The 24,494-nt window shown below is 36.6% G+C and overlaps 1 protein-coding gene and 1 long non-coding RNA gene across 12 annotated transcripts; one reads left to right on the top strand and one right to left on the bottom strand.

Moving 5' to 3' along the window:
* Positions 1–199: 199 nt before the first annotated feature.
* On the bottom strand, positions 200–1,438 carry LOC147754236 (uncharacterized). Its single transcript, XR_015316306.1, has 2 exons — positions 1,303–1,438; positions 200–1,131 (listed from the first exon to the last, which is right to left on the bottom strand). It is a non-coding gene; the product is annotated as an uncharacterized LOC147754236 (long non-coding RNA).
* LOC111254757 (uncharacterized) lies at positions 1,408–22,796 on the top strand. Of its 11 annotated transcripts, none has more exons than XM_086973920.1 (6): positions 1,421–1,547; positions 6,726–6,890; positions 13,663–13,889; positions 14,325–14,557; positions 15,936–16,207; positions 21,519–22,791. In XM_086973920.1, exons 3-6 carry the CDS (start codon positions 13,786–13,788, stop codon positions 21,579–21,581), a joined length of 672 nt encoding a protein of 223 aa, XP_086830046.1. In that variant the 5' UTR covers positions 1,421–1,547; positions 6,726–6,890; positions 13,663–13,785; the 3' UTR covers positions 21,582–22,791. The 11 variants fall into 11 exon arrangements, with proteins under 11 accessions (XP_022671672.1, XP_022671667.1, XP_086830046.1 ...); XM_086973919.1 differs by lacking the exon at positions 1,421–1,547 and adding an exon at positions 6,501–6,627; XM_086973918.1 differs by lacking the exon at positions 1,421–1,547 and adding an exon at positions 11,779–13,054 and having other exon boundaries at positions 6,501–6,890.
* Positions 22,797–24,494: the final 1,698 nt, after the last annotated feature.

The following is a 24,494-nucleotide window of genomic DNA, read 5'->3' as shown; positions in this document are numbered from 1 at the left end:
GTTTTTCTGTATATTCTTAACACGTAGAAATGATGTGCGATTGAACAGCTGTGGTGACATAGATTATAGTCAACTCTACGACATTTTATGACAGGATTATGAAATAAGGTGTGTATATTTATTACATGATGGGCTGTATGCAGAGTAATGAAGGGCGAGACTGCGTTTCTTTACCTAAGGTAATGAAAGCACAAGAACCTTTCGCAAGGGTTTTAAGCTATTTTCGATATTTTTTTTTATTGTACTATCTTCAGTTAATAGTTCTATGTAAAAAGAAAAAAAAACGGACAGAATCGCGCTTTTGTAGGTATGGCATCAGAGACTTGGTCCTGCTAGGTCTTGCTGAATTTTTTAATGAATTTTATCTTGGATTTCTACAACAAACCTATGAAACGACTCGATAGTCATACAGGTAGCAATTAATACTAATAATAGTGATAATGACTTATTTTTCTTTAATCCTTCTTGTTTCAGAGTATTAATTTCTGGTAATTATTTCTGCCAAAGCTGATATTTTGACCAACGTAGCAGCATGATTGTTAGTTATGGAGACTACAGCAATGTACTCAGAGAAATACACATATGCTTGTCAAACTCGGTTTTTTCGAGGATTATAACTATAGTATAAAGTGGCTGTCTTCCTTGATTTCATATGAATTCAGCAGGATCTACAAAAACATCAAATTCCGTTTTTTTTTACAAAGAGAACTGATTATTTAGTTTCTTCTGGTTGAAATCGTAAATTTTGTCATAAGTCAATATATATATATATATCCTTATTAATTCCGTGGAATTTTCTAAGAATTACCTACTATTTTGTGAGTCGATATTGTTTACTTTTCACGCTGCGTTTCGTGTGGTCTCTAAAATTAGACAGAATTCAACGTAAAAACGAGGTCTTGAACGTCAGGACAATTATACTTTTTACGGCAGATAAGTAACAGTTAGCTTTTTCACATAATAATTAACAGTTGCACAAAGCCAAGCTTCCCTGTCGACCTTGTGGGTTTTTTTAATCCCGGTTTTTCTTCAAGAACCGTCTCCTTTATATCTCAAATATTTTTTTCTGAATTGAAGTAACTCGTAAAGCGTTGAGAAATGCTTAATCTCCGTACGTAGAATACATTGCATCTAGAAAGGTAATTTATGATAGATATGAAAGAATACAAAAGTTAGGTCTATGAAGCCACTTACAGCTGTGTATTTAATGCATGAAACTTAATGCTGGCCTGTCTATAGGTCAAACCAAACTAAGTGGTCACACCATTCATCGAAGCTCTATTAAATATTTAACGCGTATACCTTCTTCAGTCTGTGTGTCGAGCGCGAGTATCCGGAGAGAGGTTTGACCCTCGCCTAGCTTATGGCGGCCGGCAGGTGCACGTTCGCTTCCTCAAAGTTCTATAGGAAAACAGTACACGAGTAGTCCGACAAGCAATAATTGTCACTCTCGTGAGGTGCTTCCAACAAATCTGAAGTTCTTATCCGTCGTGGCACGCGAACCAGTTTACCTGCAAGCAAGCTTGTGCGATAGCAAAATTTGCACGGTAAGTTTAGATATGTGGTAATTAAATATGCAATAGCGTAAGCAGGTAATTTTTAAAATATGTAGCACGACTGACGACACTGAAAATCTAAACCAAGTCGAAGCTCAGACAAGCGCCAATATGTGGCATTCAAGCTACAAAATTCCCCACTGCATTATTTGTTAACTACTTACTTACCCAGAGGTACTTAGTCGACTCTCTTTTCATCCCGCATTAGTATTCGTGGGAAAATTTGGCAACAATAGTTTTAGTGCAGTTTGCAGTTCAAAAGACGTCCAAAGCAACCCGCAGGCGCGTTTATAAAATTTTTTAGCCAACCCATCATACCTGGGATCGAGTCACCCGGCGCCACAAGCAGAAAAAATTTTTATCATACAACTCAATGAAGAACATTCTTCAAAGTAGTAAAGTAAAAAAAAAGACAGGTGTAAAATAAATTTTCATTTATTTAGGTTCGTTAGCTGGTTTGCATAGCAATATCATCACGTATAATATACGTCTACTGTCAATGTATTTTAAATGAGAATCTTCCAATAATACGTACATGAAGAGTAAGATAAAGCAAATACTAAGTGGTCGAAAAAATATTGGGCACTTTTTAGCTAAATGACTTTACAGCGTTAGGTAGTGAGTCGCATCACGGTGGGTCAGCTTTGGTGTCATTAGAAGGCAAATATTTGTAGCTGTTGGAATGCCTTTATTCGGATTTATGATAGGACACCTTGATGATGGATTAAATTTCTGCAAAATTTGCTATATTTTACAATTTTATTACGATAAAGGCACAAATGTTGTCCAGAATCATAAATAATGTGTGCTGTTTGTGGTTATTAAGACGAACTATTACCCGTGGTTGTTGCTTCCATTCTGGAAATTTCCGTGTGAAAGATTCTCTTTTATGTCGCCGACCAATCACTGAAGATTGATTAAATTATGGCGAAGGTTGTGCAAGTCAGACACGGTAGTAACCGCCACTAAGCCATGACTGAAGGTTCACTAAGTAGTCTTAAATCATTCGAACAAACCATCCAGTGAAGAAAAGCACGATGTCTTGTGGCAGTGCTACACGAATTAAATGCAAAAGATTGTACTCGAACATATTTCGATTTGTGACACTCTACAGAAACGCAACGAAATCGAGCTATTTTTAATACGGTTCGTCACGGGTAATGGATAGTGGATAACATACCACAATGTGCAAATAAAAAATGTAATACACAATTTGTGGCAAAACGCAAAATGACGCTAAAGAGGGTGACTCCGTGTGTGTGGTGCAACTGAAATCGACAAAACGTCAGTTGAAAACGACAGAAATTAGTGAGCAGAAAAGACGCCGTTTTCCACCATGACAATACCAGGCCACATACATTTTTAGCACCTTGACAAAAATTGAGAATTTTATATATATATATATATATATATATATATATATATATGCATCCGTAGTCGTGTAGCCCGGATCCTGCACTGTCGAACAAACTGTTTCAGCCAAGCAGAACTAACTTAGTGGTCATAAAAAAAAATATCACAAGGTTTCGCTAAGACACTACAGAGGTTCTACAATGCAGGACTATTGGATTACTAGGAAAATGACAGAATGTCACTGATGGCGTATTAGATTTTGTTTTACAATTAATTATAATAATAAAAAATGTTTGAAAATAAAAATGTTTTTCGTTTTTAGTTTAAAAACGGTCAGTACTTTTTAACAACCTAATGTTAAATGAATATAGATGTTACTGAATTGTCGAAGATTGACATTAATCGATTCGCAGCAGGTTTTTATATCAACCTCGTCCACTACAACTGCTATTTATTTCTTCAGGCAGGTCTTTTGCGAGGGGGCTAGCGTGAAAAAATAAGTAACAAGGACTAATGTTTTTGCTGAAGATCAAACAAAATATCCTTACAAAACGAATTAAATGTGGAAGATTCGGGATTTAGGCAAAAATGTAGACAATAAAAATATATTTTTTGCATGGTCATGAGTTTTCGAGTCTTTCGACGTTTAAGATATGCATAGCTCAGAAAATGTTTTCTTCAACCACTTATACTAGCTAGGCAGCTTCGTAGTGGCTGTCACCGTCGCTGAGATGTCTTTCTTTTAATGTTTAGCTTACGACTCTAGTTTATAGTTATCCATGTGTATTTTTAATTATATGTATACAACCTATTTCGATGTGTTCAATAACCCTGCATGTAGTTATGCGACCCTGTCGCCTTTTTATGCGAATTTTCTATTGTAATTAAATCATAATCTTCTACAGCTCATTACTCTTTGGTGAAAGGAAAACACTCTCAACGTTTCAATAACCAAAATAGTAGACGTACAAACCAGAAATAACGTACTACGTAATTGGTGGTTACAACATCATCAAACAACACCTGTGATTGGGTACTGCTGGAGACCCCCTTTTACTGTAGATGTTCCATTTTGAATGTTACACTGACGTTAAAGTAGCACACATATCTTTGATAAGGACTTTGTAGGAACTTACCACTCTTACCGTTTTTTTGCCCATTAGCCTTAGAAATCTCCTGAATTTGATAACTAATCACAATACGTCGTGTCAATGAATTTGTATTGGACTTTTAGTACTGGTTACAATTTATATAGATCAATATAGATCCCCACGTGTGTTTTACGCTACTACTTTTTCTATGCGCGCTATTTGAGTATGCAGTGTGTTACCTTTAAATTGGGGAAAACTTCGGCCGGCTATTTGCCGTTACGGGCACGCGTTCATTTGTTACTCCCAATATTAGGAGAAAGCCAGCTTTCTTTAGAACGAAGCAGCAAACTTATTATCTTGGAACTCGAATGAAGATCAACAATTATCTAGTTTTTCCGCACTAAATGAAATACCACCAGAATTAAAGCTTGCTTGATTATCTGCTTGAAATTGACTGTGTACGTCATTGCTAGTTCTCGTGCAGCTTCTGAAATTTTATAAAATCTATGACGCAGCCTGAAAGATTCTTAATAGGATTTAGATTTCGAAGAATTCGAAAATTAACCAAAATGTCCCAAAAAGCCCTTTTTAAAATATAAATGTTCGATACAGAAATTAACGGACGTTTTAGAAAAAAGAATATCGATTTCCAATTGGATCGTCCAAGTAAGTCCCAGCGATTAATATTTTTTAAAGTTTTTTGTGTATATTTTCATCTTTTTTTTTTAAATTTTTCGTCCTTTCTAGTATTTGTATTGCATTTTTGGGATTTTTAGCCCGCTATTAGTCCAAAATTTGATTCCGATTGTAGCCTATGTGAGTAACACCTGACACACTGCTGCCATATTTTTCTATGCTTTCTTCGAACACCAATGTTCGATCTTCCAATACTATCTAACTCCCATTGTGAAATCGAACTGGCTCAAATATTGACAAAAAAAAAACACGTGAATAAAGAAACTCGATTACAGGAAGGTTCTTGGCGCTTTTATTCATGCATTATGTATTTTCTGTTAGTCTTAACCGACTTCTCTAATTTGTCGATCAACTAAGTTATCTCTTCTCAAAATCTTCTGAAAAACTTATTTGACCAGGTCTTAAGACCCGTAACTTGCAAGTGAGCGGAAAAGACAGTAAGCCATTGACTTGAGATTTGAAAATTAAAGCAGATGCAAAAAATATTTTACTTAAGCTCTTACAAGGCTGCCTTAACGAATTTCGCCTTAGTTGTTGGGCCTTTATCTTAGATATTCTTATTTATTCGACATCATGAGCCATATATAACATCTTTAATAGCTATAAATAGTATCTTTGTCAGTCGTTCTGTTTTTCCCATGCATTTTCCAGTGCATTCCCATTTAGTGATATGAAATATATCTTCTTTGGGTGGAGATGTGGCTTAATTCCACGCTTAGACGTATCCCTGGAATTATTCTCTCTCCAGATTCTATTCCACTTCATAGCACCGTACAAGTACCATTTTCTAGGAAACATTCATTGTACCTGTCGTTCGAGATACGGTTGTTTGTGCTTGTACTTAGTGTATAGAGCGCCGAGGCTTCTGATTTTCTAGAAAATCTCATATACTCGAATTCCCTTACGTACTCGGCATCTATACTATTGGCCAATGAATTAGTTACCCATTATCTAAGGTTCCCATTTACCTGGTAAGGCCTTCCGGGATGTATCCTCCAGGTCCAGAATGTAACCTTTGAACCTGACGATTCATTTTCGCGCAGTTGCTTTAGTGTTTTTTTAGCCTGGCAAAAGACTGTAAAGTATACAAAACAGCCTTTTTGTGAAACGAAAAGGGTGCCTTATGACCCGTGAAACGGTGAATTGCCTCACGCTACCTTTTTTTCAGACTCAACTCATTCACACTATCAGGTGCCTATTTTGATATAAGTCCTGTGAGCTAGAAAACTGGGGAATTGAGGGAGGTCAAAAAATTGACTTCTGTCTCTTCAACAGTCGAGAAATCCTCGAGCAAATGGTAGCGGATTGTAGATCACAACGGCATTTTCTTCGAAAATTCAAGTCTTTACACTATTGTCGAAACTATCAAAAGACAGAAAGATTATTTATATACCTAATGTCTATATTTTACCAGTTTGACAATATACGTTCAGCTGTATCACTAATAGTTAGTCATCAAATTAGCTCAGTTTTGAGGTTCAATATTTGTAACTTGCAGCACTAATAAGGTAATGCTAGCCAGCGAATATGGAACCGCCTACTGAAATCACATTCTATAAGCGCCTTATTAAAAGAAATGTCGAGCACACGAAACGAGCCAGAGGTCCCTACTATGAGAGTCACCATAAGGCATACGCTACCAACAACTGAGGCCTTGCTTGTGACAGCGCTATAATTCGTGCTTCACAATAGCTCAACTATATGAGCAGAAATCATAGAGCAGAGGAGGGAAATCATTGAACAGGTGCTCAAACAGAGTCTGTTAGCATTGGCCGAACGTCCTAGCTGTCAGTGGTACCATTCCTTTTCTCCTGACGACTGCGCACTAAGTATTGAGTTGAGCACCAACGAACGGCCTTTTGGCAGTAACTGAATAACAATCCATGAAATAATAGAACCTGAGTGGCATATATACAAGAGTTGCTATAGAGGTATTTAATGCAAAGCAGTTTCTAATATATTATGGAAAACTTTTTTATACTCCGTTCAAAAGTCATACTTCAATGTTCATGTTAAATGATTTTAATAGAGTTCATCTAAATCACTAAAACCGGACCTAGTCGCCCGATCTACTACGATCGCTCAGGATAAGAAAATTGGCTCCCGGTCATGCACCAGGGAATACATGGAATTTCAACCTTTAAATTGTATATGCATTTGGGGATGGTTTTCTGCATAAACATCAAACGTAACCGTAAGTTGATCTTATTATAGCGGTAACTTTTTATATTTAATTAAAATCATTTTTTAGGCAGTTTAGAATAGAGAAGTGTTAGGTTCTTAGATAATTCGCTTGAGAAATATGAGCTATAGACATCAGCGTACTTTAATCATTAAAATATCGTTGATGAAACAGTGACATCGGAAGTGATATATGAATAATGTAAAACTGTCGATTGGGCTAATCCTGAACATTTTTTGAAGGCTTTTCTTCATTTATAAGAGGGCTGCTTTTTTTTTACTGTTATCATTAGCCGATTAGCTTTAATCGATAGTCCTGATATTCATTTATATTTTCGTGGTTTTGCCGCGTCTATAAATAACTAAAAATGAACCGTATATATACGTGTTTATTATTATTAGCGTATATTAATATTCAAAAATCAAATCGAATTTTAATTATGACGGCAACTGTTTTATCGAGAAAGCCTACACTATATTTCATTATGCGTTCCAACGGACCCTTTTTTATCATTATAAGGAAGCACAGCACTTTTTTTATTGTAAGGCCGTTTGGAGAATGTAAAAAAGACACTCGGATATATAATATAGATTTTCAGTTGAATAAGATGAAAATCTAAACCTCGCAAAAGATGCTGTTTGCACCATGAATCTATCTTGTTCAACTATGTAAGTTCCTTTTAATGGCTATGGGAAGTTGAGCTATCATCTCTCTTGCGACTTCGGCGTTTTCACACTTGCCTTCTTGGAATCCCAATATTTGTTGACTCGCTGCTAGACCCGTTTAAAAAGTAATTTACTCACATACTCATGTATGCATTATTCCTATTTTAACATTAGGAAAACTGCATCATTTTGAAAAACACCTAATAGCTACGATATTTCTCGCATGTTCCAGGTATATTTACCGTCTCTTTTTGTTCATTTCAAATTTTCAGTAATATAATATTGAAAGCTTCGTGCTTTTTATATTCCCATTGGACTGCCAAAAATTGCCCATTAGATTTAACCACCCTCGCACATGTTGGCTCACTCTAAGCTTTAGTCGAAGCTCAAGGAATAAAATTATGGAAGACAGTAGTGAGTGGCGGAAGAGTATTATTTTGACGACGAAATCCAAACGCCTAAGTCGACCACTAAATCGACGTAATGAGAATGGTGCCAGATAATAATAGCCTTTGGCGAAGCTATAGATGTCGCTAGGTTTTACAGCACCTTCTAGCGTAAAGACCTTAACGATCTACAATAAAAAGTGGATTTTATCGTTATTCTGGGATTTCGCGCATGAAAAACTTGGGTGGAGAAGTATATTTAACTTCTGTAGGTAGTCGCTTTTATTAGTCGATCACCGGGTAGCAGTTGAAATATTTTGAATTCAGCCGATGAGTGTGTATGCCCTCTAGGATGGACTGAAGGGAGCGCTTATTTTTATTTTCTTTTTCGTTCTAAATTTCTTATTTTTGGTGCACTAAAAAGAGTTATATAGAGAATAAAGAAAAAATGTATATATTCTCAAGTAGGACCTTAGACATTTTTACCTTTGACCTGCTTCCCATTTCGGCCATCCGTGATAGCCAGTTGAGAAGGTAGGCGTTACGAGTCTAAACCCATTGTGAATTATACGAGGGAGGGCGATGTGGAACGACTTCATAAATTCGCACACCTGGCACGGTGATACCTCTGGTATTTACTGTTACCCTTCATCCCTAATCCAAGAAAGTAATATCCGAAGATTATCCTGTATTGAGAGAGAATGCGCATGTATTAATTTTTTTTCTAATTTGCATATTAACCGTCATTATAAATGTGCTAAAACATCCATGCAATGGTGACGGCGTAACATACTGTACTGAGCCGGCCCACCAGAATCATGCAGCCCGTGCAGATAACGACGCGCAGAGGACAAATATTAAGGCTTCTTAATAGTTAGCCATTTCTATAATTTACTACGTAATATCTTTTTAAATGAAAATCAGTATTCAAGTATACAACAGTGTTTAGCGTTATAGTCCGTTAAAGTCCACTCTTGTGTTGCAGTGATGTGGGTTGATTGGAGTGACATGCATGTGCACCCCTTGCCCAATTGAAGTATGCGCACATTTGTTCGCTTACTGTCTATTAGAATATTGGGCCGTCTAAAAGGTATTCACTTTCGGTAAAAATGGTAAAAAACCTTTTTTTCTTCCAAAGTTAAAGCAAATATTTTTTTTGAAATGGTATTACTAAAATAAATATGGCTTGTTTTGATTGATGATATTCTGCTATTTTCTTTGGCAGCATCCTAACCCCAACACTGCACAATTTCTGGGTGAAAAATTAAGACAAGTGACCTTTGCATCTTTCTATCAAAACTAAATTAACAATGCTAATAAAGTTCTGCAAAGACTGAATATGCGGGCTATACGGCGGATGCATTAAAATTGCTCATTAAGGTTCTCACAATTCTGCCAGGCAGCTGAAGATGTTACGGTGGGAGACGACGCTTCAATGGCTTGTTGTAATCTTGTTAGTTATTGACAACAGTTTATTCAGGCGGCTGCAACACGATGCACGATTCGACACTGACGTGAGCTTTTTTAGCGTCACTCTGGCTTTTGCTACAGATTGAAGGGTACACTTATTTTATTTCCGCATCATTGTCGTATGTAATCAGTTTTTACATCATTGTTGTATGTGATTCACTTTTCCTAATTCGTTATCAATGGCTTTGGAAATGGCCCGATTTTGCTACGTTTCTGTAGGGTTTTGCAGTCAGAAGTACAATTGAGCAAACTTTTTTGCATCAATTTGCATAGCACTTAACGTTAAGTTTTGAATACCAGCTTTCTTCAAGCCCTTTGCGACGTCATGCTCAACTTTAACAATTTCATTAACTCTATCGGCTTTTTCGGCATCTATTACACCAAAATCTCCAGAACCATCTTAGGCCGTTTTATTTTTGGTAACGTTTGTTTCTCTATCGTAATCAAGTTATAGATACAGTAATTTTTAACGGAAATTTTACTCATTCTCCGATTTGAATGAATAATTAGGAATACTGCAAATCTCAGCTTTTCAGTGCATGCATCATGCGACTTAAAAGCTACCTCTCTAAAAAAATGGACAATACTTTTTCTGTTGCCCCAGTATTATATAGTGCTATATGGAGTCTTTGCAAGCGAGTTTTTTGTTGCCTAGTTGTTGATGGATCTATCTCTTGTGGGCTACGTAGGGCGTCTGCACTACTATGAACATTAAGCGTTACCCCAAGTTTATATGCAAAATGTCTCTTTGTCATTATTTCCAACATCTGTATCTGCTGTAGTAAGGCATTTCAGCGTTTCATTGCGGTAGTGCGTGAATGATTTGATATTGGTAGAGCTATGTTATATTGCGTTCGAGAAGTATTCGATTGAGAGAGTGCTGCTATGAATTTTCAAATTTTTATTTTACGGATTGCAATAATCTGTCCCCGTTTTTGAAATTAATACACGATACATGTGCCGCCGGCATACCCGATGAGGCTCTTGTTTGTGTGTTTGTATGTAGGTCGTTTATATATGCCCTCAATGAGGGCATATATAAACGACCAATAACAAACATATATAAACAAGGTTTCCCTGAGGTTCGCTGCAATCGATAAAGCATGTTTTCTAAACATTAGTGTTTACTTTACAGATCTGCTCTTTTTTATCGAGATATGACTTTGTTCTACAGTGCTGCTTTCCGAACCCTTATTTTTCCAACTTAGTTTAAAAGTCACGCTCTCAGCAGTGTCAATTGCAGGTGAAAAATCTGAAAAAACTACTATTAGCACTTCTATATTCTAAAGCTTCCTAAATGTATGATTACGAGCAATGTATCCATCTCTTCCTGATGCCGAGTTGTCTTTCCGATAAAACTGAATTTGTTTCTAAGTACTCCATTAGTTGAATTATTAATGTCTAGCAAGATGGGTCAGCACCGTCATAGACTTTCGCCGTTCCGTATAAAAACCATTGTAGTTACTTTTATTATGCTGTAATATAGGCCGGCAGTAAAAATGAATTTCACAAAGTAGATTATTAATGCATATATGAATGCGTTTTTTAGGTGTTAGGTTATCCGACTCAGGTGCTTTTCTATTTTTAGACTCTTGATATGCTTTTCCAATTGTCTCGAGCAGCAAACCCTGTCGTTACAGTTACTAACCGCGAGCTTGGTATCTAGTTTTATAGTGTGATTCATTTTTAACAAAAATTTATCAGATTTTTCCGACTCCTAAAAAAATCGTTCGCTTTATTTACCTCACTTCGGCTCTAACTGTCATTGTTGAATTATCATAGTAAAATCAGTTTTTTCTCTTTGTATATATCGTTAAAAAGGTAAGATTATTAGCTTCCCAACTAGCTAGTCATTTCCGATAACTGAAACGCAAATTCCAGTTCGGTAGCTGGCCAATATTGCTAGTTTAGACCCTTCACTTGCCGACTATATACGTGGAATCTATAGTCATATGTGAGAATATTTTCAAGGAAATAGATTCATTGAAAATGTCGCTTTCTGCTTAAATCATTTTTTATATTGGCCAAGCTCTTGTTACCAATTCACTTATTAGGTGCTATAAAAAGCTTGCAGGAACCGTATTGGAAGATTGCCTAGTATACTCCAAGTTTTTTTGTGGAAGTAAGTCGATCAAAAATGTTCTACAATAAGGAAGCAGGTATCGTAGAACCTAACACAGAAATGGAGGGTACTTCTGTTACTTATATTGAACGGGTTTGAAACATGAGGCGAGCAGTGGCAGACGTAAACTATGTGGTCTTGCGGTAAAATAAACTAAATATTATTAAAACGTCAAACAGGCCGATATGCGAATACCATTAGGATGCTGGAGATAATTTGCTGCAGCCTAAATTGAAAACCTTTACTTTGACTACCAGGTACTTCAATGCAAAATTTACGCCCCAGTGCTATGGATTGATCTGTCATCAAGAACCATGAGGTACAAGGTGTATGCAACTGCGTTTCCACTGGTTAAAACCCAATTGCGACAAACCCGTTGACCAGATGAGATTAGCATTTCAATTCCTGCGTGCATCAAGACGATTACTCGCCAAGCAAAACAACGAAGCTTTTTTTCAAGCAATGGTGGACTTTTCTTGTGAGCAGTATATTGAAGCTCATGCCGTTTATTTCAAAGCCACGAACATCGCTGTTACATTTCATTGTCATTATGAGTATTATGGGTATTCTATCGGGTACACGATCACGTCCAGCAAGCAGGACTGCTGCCGTGCTAGATGGCACTATTTAACTAGTGGACCCAAAGATTCCCTTGAGGACGGTGTACCTAAACATCACTGCAGGCGACCAGATTTGGCCAGAGAGATAATTTAAGCCACAAGGGAAATGCGGATCACTTCGTTGGTACAAAAGAGAATGGAGACTTTATTACTCGGATATTATTATTATTATTATTATGAGTTATCAGCATGTGCAAGAGAATCTATAAAGTTTAAAAAAGGGTTTACTCGCACGGGTAGACAAGCTTAGGCTTCAGTTTGTAAGCCGATTTAATTACCTCCAACCCTTCAATTCGGTTTTTTAGCGATTACATGGCAGCTTATTCGATCCTAAAATAGCTCCAGTGAGTTTCGATAGTGTCGACCTAATACTGAGAATTACCGAAGTGCCACCCAGGGCCAACAAGAAAGGAAGAGGAAGCGTCTAGGCTGACAGAGTTTATGCTATAACTAGTCTTCTAAGAGAGAAAAAAAATCTGGTTAGGTATGGTAGATCAAACTGTCTCCATGATAGTATAGCGAGACTTCACCTCGTTTCATACCGGGAGGTGTTGCCAAAGGAATATCCAAAAACAGTACCGGATATAAAATTCGACGGAAACAGGAGGCGTATTTAGTGAGTATGGAGCAACTGGCAACAGCTCTGCGACAGCGGAATCAGTTCTCAAAGCTAAAGCCTTGCAGTCTCAACTTCGCCTGAGGCGTTTTCATGGATGTGTACAAATCAGGAACCAAATCTGCTTGAATGTTCTGTTGTTTGCAATAGCAATAAGATACTTGATGAAACAATAACCAGCGTTTAGTAAAAAGGCGCATATGCTACCGTACAGGTTCGGGCATAGCCATCAGAAAAGTACGACTTCGCGTGGAATATGTTTACTTTGCTTGACCAGTCTGCAAAACCCATTTTTGTGTGAGTAGTCAAATTTTGATTGCCGTCGACTTATGATTTTAGTATTATTTACATGTATTTTCAACAAAATATGGAGTCTTTTAGCAGCCAGTGCACCAGCAGCCGTCGAAAGCTACGATTTAAGGAGCGAGAGACTTCGCTACCGCCCGAGCAAGTTACAAAATATACTTACCGGAAAGTTTGCTTGGAGCGGTTGCTAGGTCAAATAAGCGTAACAAATTGCTCATATCCTAAATAAACTAAAAGAAACGTTTGATGGAACAAAACAAGAAAGATACCGTGGTGTGACTGTGTCTAGTTTGTCGTGCCGGTGGTATCTGTCGTGCTTATAATAAGGTGTGGTGTGGAGGGTCGTAATGCAACGGCGGCTGCGCTGTGAAGAATAAGCGATGCTTTAGGGCTCAACGAAACGAACATCCTCTTGATGTCGTCGTTGACTTGGAAAAAAAAGCGAAACAGCAATTCTGAGAGGATCGGATTGGACGTTTGGGCTTGGTAGGGGTATCATTGGGCAGTTTTTGTTAGAGGCTTCATAGTAAACTAGTATTGTTAGTCTGCATTTACTAGGAGTGTTATAACAAGTAGCTCTCGTTAAATTTGCGTGTTAGGTATGTCACAGTGGCGAGAGCTTGTGCGGGTGAGCGCGTGTGCCTCTGACCGAATTTTAGGATCGAACTAAGAAAATGCAATATTCAAGCCTGCGGCTCTCGTCGGACGGGGCGTTGTAATCAATGTTGGACAAGTCACCTAGATGCGTTCCAAGACTTCCGTCCGGAGCTGCCATTAACTTCTGTATTGTGCAGTTGACTCTGGCTTGTGTTTATAGAATTACTAGGCAAGTACATTGCTACTGAACTAACACAAAAGGCGTGCGATGTGCATCGAGGGATAAAAGGTATCACTTTTCGTTTGCTTTTCCATTGATAACTAATTGATCCCTCCGATGGTATAGTGGTAACGTATTTGGCTTTTCAACTCATAGACATCCTTTGATCCTCCAATAATTAAATAAAATAAGAAAAAACTATACATAAGGATTGGTTCTTTTGGTTAATAAGTAACACTTGCAGCAGGTGACCAATCAGAGTGTGATGTCTGTTTGGTAGATCCGTGCAAGTTCTATCTGCTACAATTTCATGAATTTCATTTCTTAAGTTTAATATATATATATATATATATATATATATATATATATATATATATATACTCTTCAACATACGCGTATATATCTGCGATGCCATAAACAATAACTTCTTTCGACTCTTTTTAGCAAAATATTTTCGGAGGTAATGGAATCCCCAGAACCGAGGTCCCCTCCACCTGTATTTGAAACGGAGCAGCAAAGGTCAATAAAAGGAAATGTTAAGCAGGACAGCTTACAGGATAGTGATCGACATACGAAGTCCGCTATTTCAGCGAAAGTACAACGTTTGTTTACGAGCGTAACTGTAACGGCAGGACAGAGGATAACTACCGCAGCAGACCTGCAGCGATGCAACGGGGGTGAGTGAAAAGCTATGAATAAAAATGTTTTTGAAGAGTTTTAGCTGGAGGCCCTTCGTCACCAACCATACTCATCAGACCTGCCCTCACGGATTACTATTCTCAAGACTTTTTAGTAGGAATATTACTTTAATTTAACGTACTCCCATTCCAACGCGTATATTCACGAGCATAAAATAAATCCGGAACATAAAATAATCATGTATAAGGTCATTGTTGGCACCCCTTTAACAATAGGCGACTTGAAATGTCAAACCAAAGGGTCATTGAGGATCAGCTCTTGAGAATGGCGCATATCAAATTTCCCAAGATTTTTTAACTTATATGGTTTCGTTGTTGCACAAGGACATTATTTTGATTATCTTCATCACGCCAAAGCTCTCGTACAATGACACAGATTTAAGCCAGTGAAGTTGAAATTTTAATAATTAGATTATAGTAATCACATTTATACCTCTATAGTAATGTTAAGATAAAATTTGTTATCACTCCGTTTTTAGATAAACTAGCAAAGTTGAAATATCATTGTTTAGCTGGTATAAATTCTCGGAGCTTGCGTACTGACGAAGATAGCTTAAGGTCAGGGGTCACGAATCTGTGATAAACTGGTGATATTTTCGACCTATTTTTTTTTATAGATCTATTATATAACGCAATTTCCAATCATAATCAGAGCAAATTCTTGATCAAATCAGAACAGAATTAGCTTCTCAAAAATAAAAAGTGAGGTAAAGGCTTCTGAGAATTAACTATATATATAAATAGTTTGCTAAGTTATGTAGTAATACTCAACTCATTAAGCTTTTACTGAAAATTCGGAGAGTTCACGCGCCACAACATCTCAAAAAACTCCCATTGTTAAAACCCTTATTGGAAATATGTATAATATCAATAGCTGTTTAAAAATTCACAACACATATTAATGATTTCAGCTTTAGCAACAAACAAACAAACAATGAGAATCACTAACTAATTTGCTATATGAAAACCCCTTTATTTAGGAATAATCTAAGGCTAGTATTGTATTTTCAGCATATTTTATATAATGTAACTGCGTAGAGAGAATATGTATTATGAAGCAATATAAACAAGAGACATATGTTGAATATTAGCGTTAGTGTCCCTGGTGCAGTGACACGAAAGGGTGACTGGTAAACTATCTGACGGCCTTCAACCGTATCGCGAACTTGATTTTCCCTCATTCATACATGTATTTTGGTTATAGCTGAACAAATTGTTTTGTCAACTTATTGGTTCTTCGCCAACATCTACTTTTGTATCTGGAATTTCTATGTGACTAATACTCATATAGTCTTTTCATAAATAATTATTCACAATTTGATTGTCTCTTTCAAAAATACTCACATGAAATTTTCAGCACCAACTAACGGCGAAGACAGTAGCCGCGATTCATGTGGGGGTGACGACGTCACTATGTCAAAGGACCCCTTTTCGCCCGAATGCAAAATCCCTTTACCTGTAGCATTCGCTCCATTCGATTATGGTTGGGTTGAGCCCTCGTTTATTCGCAAACGTAATGAGCGAGAGAGGCAACGTGTTCGTAACGTGAACGATGGCTTTGAAAGACTGCGGTCGCACCTGCCGTTGCTGAATAAGTCCAGAGATAGAAGACTCAGCAAGGTGAGCCGGGTAAGAGTCTAAAACCACACATTTACACCTAACTATTTATGTTAGTCAATCAATTGTACTATGGATCTTATCCTGTAATAATAGCACAAAGTTCGAAGGTTGGGAGACGTGTTCATCTTTATATATATATACACACAGAAAGTTAATCTCACATTTTGAATTCCCCTTGAAGCTTAGTTTAGAAAGCTTAGCCGTTTTTTTATTATTTTGCATATATATATTTTATATATATATTATTTATAGATATATATATATATGCAGAGATTAGATAATATATATAATTAGAGAAACGTTAAAAAAGACACGTTAGGATACTACTCTACAGGTTTAGATCAAGAAGTAGCAATTTAATCGGGAAGGCACGATCAATTTCTGAATCAGTTTATTATCTGAAGATAGTCATTAACGCAAGCACATTTACTCTAGATATATCAATAACCCATAAGCTGTTTTCATGAAAACAGTAGACCTTGTTGTAGAGGTTGTTTTTAATACTGTCATTATATTTTCTGTTTTTTTGGCTTAACTAAGCCAGAATACAAAAACATAAGACTACGTAATCGCGTAGACTTCAGCAGAATAAGCATTTTTTTGAACCTTCGTTGGACATCTTTTTACTCAAATCAGAAATCACTTGAGGCTCAATCCACCCAAAATGCACTTGAGGCTCAATAAATCTAAAAGGTAACGAAATTGCGACACCTGCTCGATGTTGTAACTGAATTCGATTTCTCTCCCGTTGACGCCTTCTGTCGCCTGCCGTTTTTTCAGTTGGCGGTAGAGTTTGAACCTTGTCTCATCTACAGCGATCGTATGCTTCAGGCGGGTGTTCTGTTGATTGAAGTTGTTCAAGTTGTACGTTGAATATATCATTTGCATTTTCGGCTGGTCTAGAATCGATTTACGAAGGACCAACTTTTTAATTCCATTTCTGCATTTTTACTGCAAAGGGTTAAATTTTGTAACACGTTACGTGCGAAACGCCAGCTTCGATCGACAGAGCTTTTGGATACCGAATTCTGCTTTCGTAAAAAGCCTCCTCAATTGGGGTACTATATTGTCCTACGGGACATTCGGTTGTTTCCTCGCTTGTCTTTTACATTCTGTTCTGAAAACGTTTGCGCCGTTCACTTTAAGGCCTTCTTCTCTAATGATCTCACTGATCTCCGATGAATCGCTGCAGCATTGTCGCCTTCGAGGAATAAAAACTTCGCCATCGAGCGTAAATTCCCGAAATTTTCTTTCAAAAAGAGATGTCGATAATTAAAAAACAAATCTCCGAATAGCGAAATTTAATTTGTTAATAAGGCGTCATCCAAAAGTGATTCAGTTGTATTTGGATTTATTTGTAGCAGCCTCATTGATCAGTTTAGTAGGATTGATAGAAAGTCTTGACAAAGTTATCAAAGACCAAAAATGTTCGTTATATGATAAGCAACATAACAAGACCATAAATAACAAGGCTTCTGTAACAATAAGCCATCTCTCTCTGTACTCTGTATGAAAACTCATAAGGAAAACTGGCTTTTAAAAGTCTAAAGGATGATGTCCTTGTAGTAGGTAACAAGAAAAATGAGCTCGGATCATCACATGGGCGACGTTTATTTTCCAAAATATAACAACAGCACGGAAAAAGAGTTTGACATTCGATGGAGTCTACTTTTCTGAACTGTTTATCATTTTTTTTTAAATTTTAAAATTGTTGAACACAGTATTTACGTCAAATTTTGACCCTTAACGTAATATAATGTCAAATAAAGAAATCTATTATCCATCGTGAAAACAAAGCAACCCTTCACATTTGGCAAATACTAAAGGATTTGCTGAGCTTCTGGAATATTAATATTCCAGAAGCTATGAATTTTTAAATAAATCTTTGCTTTTAGTGTTCTGGTTATGTCAATTAACGCCATGGAAAATTTGGATAATTCTGGTGTTATAAAGATTTTAAGGTAAGAAAACTTGCAGAAAGGATTAATATTTACGTAATAACCGTGATCCTTGGTAAAGTAAATGGCACTCACATTTATTGGATACTGACAACCATAAATAGCCGATTGGTGCGGAAAAGTAGTTGAAACGTTTAATAACCAACTCAGTTTCAAAGATTAAAATCACTTGTGTGCCTATGGGAACAGAAGCCGACAGCTTACGCAATGGATACTTTGATCAGCGTTTCTCAAGAAGATCGATTGTTCCCAAGAAGAAAATTGTACGATGTAATGCAAAGGTGCTCGCAATAGGACCGTGAAATTACAGCACTTAGTAATTGTGCAAGATGTGCTTTTACGAAACTGCTTTGAATTTTTTGTGAACGGCCAGTTGTGGCTACTCATTTGTTGATACTTAGGCGCAGGCATGGCTCCCATGTCCGCTGTCTGCCTGTAGAGATTTCATATTTTACGGTTTCAGCGTAGTTTTAAATATCGATCAGTATTCCGAGTAAGCGCGAGGAGCTTGGCAAGACGATTAGAAGTTTTCAACAGTAAAAAAATACAAGCTTTTGATTTTATGCTTGGACATTCGAGACACTTTTAAACCAGAGCGAGGAATTTAGGAAACGATTCAGAAATCTCAAATTATCACAACCCTTTTCTTTTAGAATTTTTTTTAGTTAGCGCTAAAACGAAAACACATCGTGATTTCATTCTATTTTAGTCATTTTGGGAGAGTAAGGATAAAAGTAATAGGCAACATGTATGACCGTCGAACATCGACGAAGGTATCGTAGAAATTAAAAAATATAATTCTTTACACATTGTTTTACAAAATTGGGTCGCTGACATTATTACCACCACTATTATTATTATTACCGGATGCAGAATATTCGCTTATAGTAATGCATGCATGTAACAAGTAAATAGCAATAATCGCCAGCCGGCAAAATTATGTTTGATTGAACAATTTTGAATTTTCATCTTTTCTCGCAGCAACTCGAATCCATTTATTTATAGAATGATGTGGTTCCGCGAATACACATTACAAAATCACGTCAGACCGGGATACCGAGTATCTGTTGGAAACTAGAGGGAAACAGGAAGGAGGTACATTACAGGAAAGGCCGTTCGATCAGAAACTTTAGTTAATGTTCTACAAAGTAGTACGACAAGTATGAAAATAGTGAGAAAATAGCCTAAGCAATTGGCATATTGATATATTGAAGTAGTGGACAAGTTATATACAAATTCAACAGTTATTTACTTTTAGTATTTTTTATAGAAATCTTTCGAAAGATTTAGCTTCCCACGAATAACTTCCACAATACAAGACTGTTCTCAGAGTCGTAGCAAATTGTTCTGACGGAAAGTTTACTGTTAGCTGTAGGTAGGTAGCCTAGCAGTCTTTAAGAACCAATAATCAGTTGTGCGGCCATATTTTCAATTTTGATATTACTCGTTTCTAACTAGACATAATGGCTCCTGATGTTAATGATTGCGTTCTTCATACGAGGTTGCAGGTTTGCAATACACAAAGTTGCATTTTTCCCCTTAGATCAGAGTGCTAGTGAGGAAATTATTATAAGGCTGCTATGTTACAGATTGGTCATAAGACATCATGTGATAGTTACACGGTTGTTCCTTCTGGTTAATAAAACGCAAATAAATTGTTTAACATAATTTAGTATTCTTTTTTAGAGTGAAGCATCACTTCTGATCCTTCTGAAATCCTTTTTCGGCAAAAACCGACTCCAGAAACGATCGGAGCTGAGTGCACCCTGATTTTGAAACAGCCAATTCCCCGTATAAAATGCAACTGGAGAAACTTGTAACTAATCCTATAGTTCAAATATCGTGGCCAATTTCACTCTGATAGGAAGTGCTGGAAACTTGGCTATTGGCTATTGTCTCTTGTAGAAAAGACCTCGTCAAATGGCTCCCTGTTAAGTTTGTTATAGGTAAGAGTTCTACGATACCCTTGCTGTGAAATTGCATATTAAATAATCTGATTATTTTAGTAGAAAAATCGGCCTATACCTGATTGAGTATACTGACCTTCCTAACCTCTGGGAACGTTTCTCAAATATCTAGCATTGTTAAAAATGTGATAAATGTTGCCAAATTAAAAGGCTGCTTTTCATCTCGACAGCTGTCTGGAAGTAAACGTTGTCATTCAAGAACGCTTTTTAGATCCTTGATCTGTAAATAGTCTTTTTTCACTCATAAAATCGCTTCCTTTAGCTCTCTGAACATCGTTTCACGAGGATTTCGAAGCTGAATATAACGCTGTCTTTTCACACTCCATAAAACACATACGAGAGCCTTGTTTTTGTAATTATCTTGTTTGCCCAGCATAACTCATAATATCTACGTTTCAAATAGTAGCAGAGAATTCATATCTCATTCTTAATAACAAATCTCCTTTAACAGATTGGATAACGCGGGTGCAGTTCGGAAACAACGGTTGTTTATCAAGTTTATGGGAACTTACCTACTTCCTTTTCCATGACGTGAAGACGATCTCAAATTACTCACTGAATCACTCCAGACTCCGTTCAAATTGCTGGTGCATTTGAACGGAAATTTCGGGAATGGCTGGCAAGGTCTAAAATTGTATTTCACGACAAGCTTTGGGCCGTTTACACGATAGGTCATTGTCTAGAGAAAACTATCCTACACGAAATCTGGCAAACCTTTATTAAAAAGTCACAACACGTACTGAACTATTAGATTATTCAATACGTTATGCTGTCCGGGTATATTACTTCACATTTAAAAATTAAGCAGCATATAGTGCCTCAAATGACATTTCCGAAACTCCATTTCTCAACACATGTTATTGCCACTAACCATACCACTAACACAGATTTATATGCCTTAGAACACATAGAATGATGATATAGCAAGGAAGTTAAATTTCAAGCCGATAGTCTTTTTAAAGCGAGAGTAGACAGACAAGTGAATAGTGGAAAAGGCGATGCATCTGAGAATTGCTTTGCCTTTGCTATTAGTAAGGTTTTTCTATTAAAGAATCAAGTATGTATCTACAAACCTTTATTTTCTCACATATTACTTAGGATACAACAGCATCATCATGAAGACAATAACTTAGTTGCTTAGTCACTAACTTTATAGCTAGTACATGGAGAAACCAAAACTATTTGCAATCATACATTACGGAAGGGGCATGTAAAGCAAGTATGAGTGTTTCGTTTCGGCGACAAGTTTTGTGCTCTTCATGCAGCGTAAATATGGTTATCATTAGCGCAAACAAATTGTGTTAGTCTTACCGCCCACATTTTTTGCATAGTGCGTAACTTAAATTAATTGGTACAACGGTAAATTTATATGGTTTAAATTTCTTTTTCGTGTAGGTGGAGACGCTGAGGTATGCGATAAGCTACATACAACATCTTCAGGCTATGCTGAAGGACTAAGTAACGATATGGCAATATCATCGGAAATGTTCAAACTGGATTGCATACGTTATGTTAAAACTCTCCGTATATATATATATATATATATATATATATATATATATATATATATATATATATATATACGGAGAGTTTTTTATTATTACAAGACAGATAAAATAAATTAGTTAGCTATTTTTATCGGTCTTACGTAACGAGCAATCTTTCTTTACTAAGTACACTCGACCGACGAAATTGGCAAAATTACCATCTGAGGGGCGCCAAGCGACGCTTCAAGAATCATATTTCGTCTCAAGCTTTGAAAAAATAGTAAGAACTGTTTGATTGTTCTTCAGCTCTCAACGAGTGTTACCGATCCTGAAATATGATCCGAAAAATAAGCGTTGGCCAGAAGCGACGAAAGTAAATTTTTCAGCAACTTTTCTAGGATTTATAATTTATCAAGAAGTGGTAGCCAATTTATGCGTCGTAAATAAAAGGGATTAAACTTTTTCCCTGTTTTACCTAATTTTAAATAATCGGTTGCCAATCAAAATGGTTTTAATAATTTTTGTAAATGGTATGTCCTAATTTGTTTTTACTTAATAACAGCACATATTGAATATATGCTATTATCATGTGTTTTGTTGAATCCAGCGCCTACAATCTCATCATTTATTAAGCTGTTACAAGTCAACTTGACGGACTCTGAAATTGAATAACTTCTGGGCTAATTGCTCTCTGTGTGTTAGGAGCTGCGCTCCTGTATCTTTACACACTTAACTCAGTGGTCTGGCAGCTTATTGATAGGAATATACCTACTATTTACGTTCCCATGTGTAATTTCTCTATTTTTTTGCTTTTTAAAGTGAATCGGTAATAGGTACTCTTGTCTATTAGTTGCCCTTTTTTAGGCACGGTAGTAAAACCCACGGACATAGATCGGAAAAGGTTTTGCGCCATTCATGTGCTATACCCTCGTTCAAAGCCTTTTAGCTTAATATAGTCACCAATTTTCAATGAATTTTGGCAGCGCTGTGGCTTTCGAAACTTTGACTAGTGAGAGTTGATTTTCCAAACTAAATTATATTTTACTGTCAAAAGCCACTTTTTCTGAAGTACATTCAACTATTTTTCACTTACATGTTTCTAGAGCTCTGGAGTATTTATCAGCTAAATTTTTTGGACTATCAGCTAAATTGGGTTGCGGAGGCCTGTTCTTCAAAAGTTTTTTCAATAAAAAAGTTATAACTTGTAACAGCATAAAATTTATTAGTACCTCAGAAAAATGTTATGGTTTAATAAAATATACATACAACTATTTTTCGACTTCAGATGATACTAACGATATATAACTTATCTTATATTAATATATATATTATCTTATATTAAAAATGTTATGTAAAATAGTTTGTCAATTTGCTTGACGTTCGAGTACATGTACAGCACGTTGCTTTCAGTATTTGTGCTGTTACTGCTGCTTGAGCTTTAAAGTAAAATTACTAAAAACATGTCCGTTCTTGAATAATCTTAGTAATACAGGCTTTAACGTATTTTCATCATCGTAATTGAGTATGCTAATCAATTCCGAGAAATAATTTTTTCTTTAGCCGGATACGTACTGGAAGTGTCAACGCATCATTGTATTGAGTATTCTCGCGACGGCATATGGAGTGTGTCTTTCAGGCTAGGAGGCGAAGTGTTTAGGGTATTTTGACCCTGCTGTTATTTGAACGAGGAATTCGGTGATTACTTAAGAGGCCTGTTGCCTGACCGACGTGCTCGCCCGGCTTAAAGGTTCTAGTATTTTTCTTATATAAGAACAAATTTTGGTAGCAAAATTTCTTTCCATCGCGATGGTTTTTGGTCGGTTACAAATGCCCAATACCTTCGAGAATATACCCTTTGTGGTTATCAGCCGTGGTGTTTAGTTCAACAGGCGTTGTGACGCCATCACAGCGCCTTCCAAAAATGGTTTGGTCTCCAATGGCGTCAAACAAGTCTATATATGTATAGAACCTGTTTCAGTGTAAGCCATTCACTGCGTCGCTCAATAAAACAATGCCTCGACGACCCATTGCTCTATTAGACAAAATGTTTTTTACAAGCTGTATATCATTTGAAGGGTTGGCTTTGAAGCTTTTAATTGATATTGAAGTTCCTCGTATGATACATAATCGAAGATTATCAAATAATGTCCGGTCTCATGTAGACGGTGTATACAGTCATTTACATATGCAACTGTCATTCCACATCAAAATAAAGAAGTAAACGGCTAAGCTAGCTCTGTAATTACGAATTTCACGAGAGCTATTGAGCAATTGTGAAACTGAAAGGAAGTCGAACTACATTCCGTACATGCATGTAAAATGACAGCGCTGAATTATTACAAAAAAAATAATCATATAACACTCTTATTAAAATATATAGAAAGTACGAGCCGTCTGACCTTTCTGGTACTGTCTGTAACGTTATCCACTTGCCGTTCCGCTTAACTAGTGTAAAACTATTGCTGCGAAAATGAATTCAAATCCGTATTGGGATACTTTTGTTCACTAAACCTTTACACGACATTTACAACTTAATTAATGATAGAAGTAATTAAAACACGAAGAATATTACTAAAAATGAAAACAAATTCCCTAATGTACTGAATAAGCATATTCCAGGAACAAGTCAAGTGAGATAAAAAGTGCTATTGACGGAAAACCTCGGTAAAGGTTTGAAGGGGAAATGTGAGATCGAAGTGAGTTTCCGACGGAGTTCTGTGATTTTAGCATACTCATAAAGAACAGTAGTGAGTGATTATCTTACTGATTATTTCATTGCCGCTTTCAACCGCGCAGTACTCAGCCAGATTGCCTCTCTAGTATGTGTACATATTCGCTAAAAAATCTGCAGTTATGACTCAGCCGCGCATCAGCATTGCAAGGC

This window comes from Varroa destructor, unplaced genomic scaffold (genome assembly GCF_002443255.2).
Source record: "Varroa destructor unplaced genomic scaffold, Vdes_3.0 BEIS01000007.1, whole genome shotgun sequence".
NCBI classification, from domain to species: Eukaryota; Metazoa; Arthropoda; class Arachnida; order Mesostigmata; family Varroidae; genus Varroa; species Varroa destructor.
This window is presented reverse-complemented; position numbering and strand designations above follow the sequence as displayed.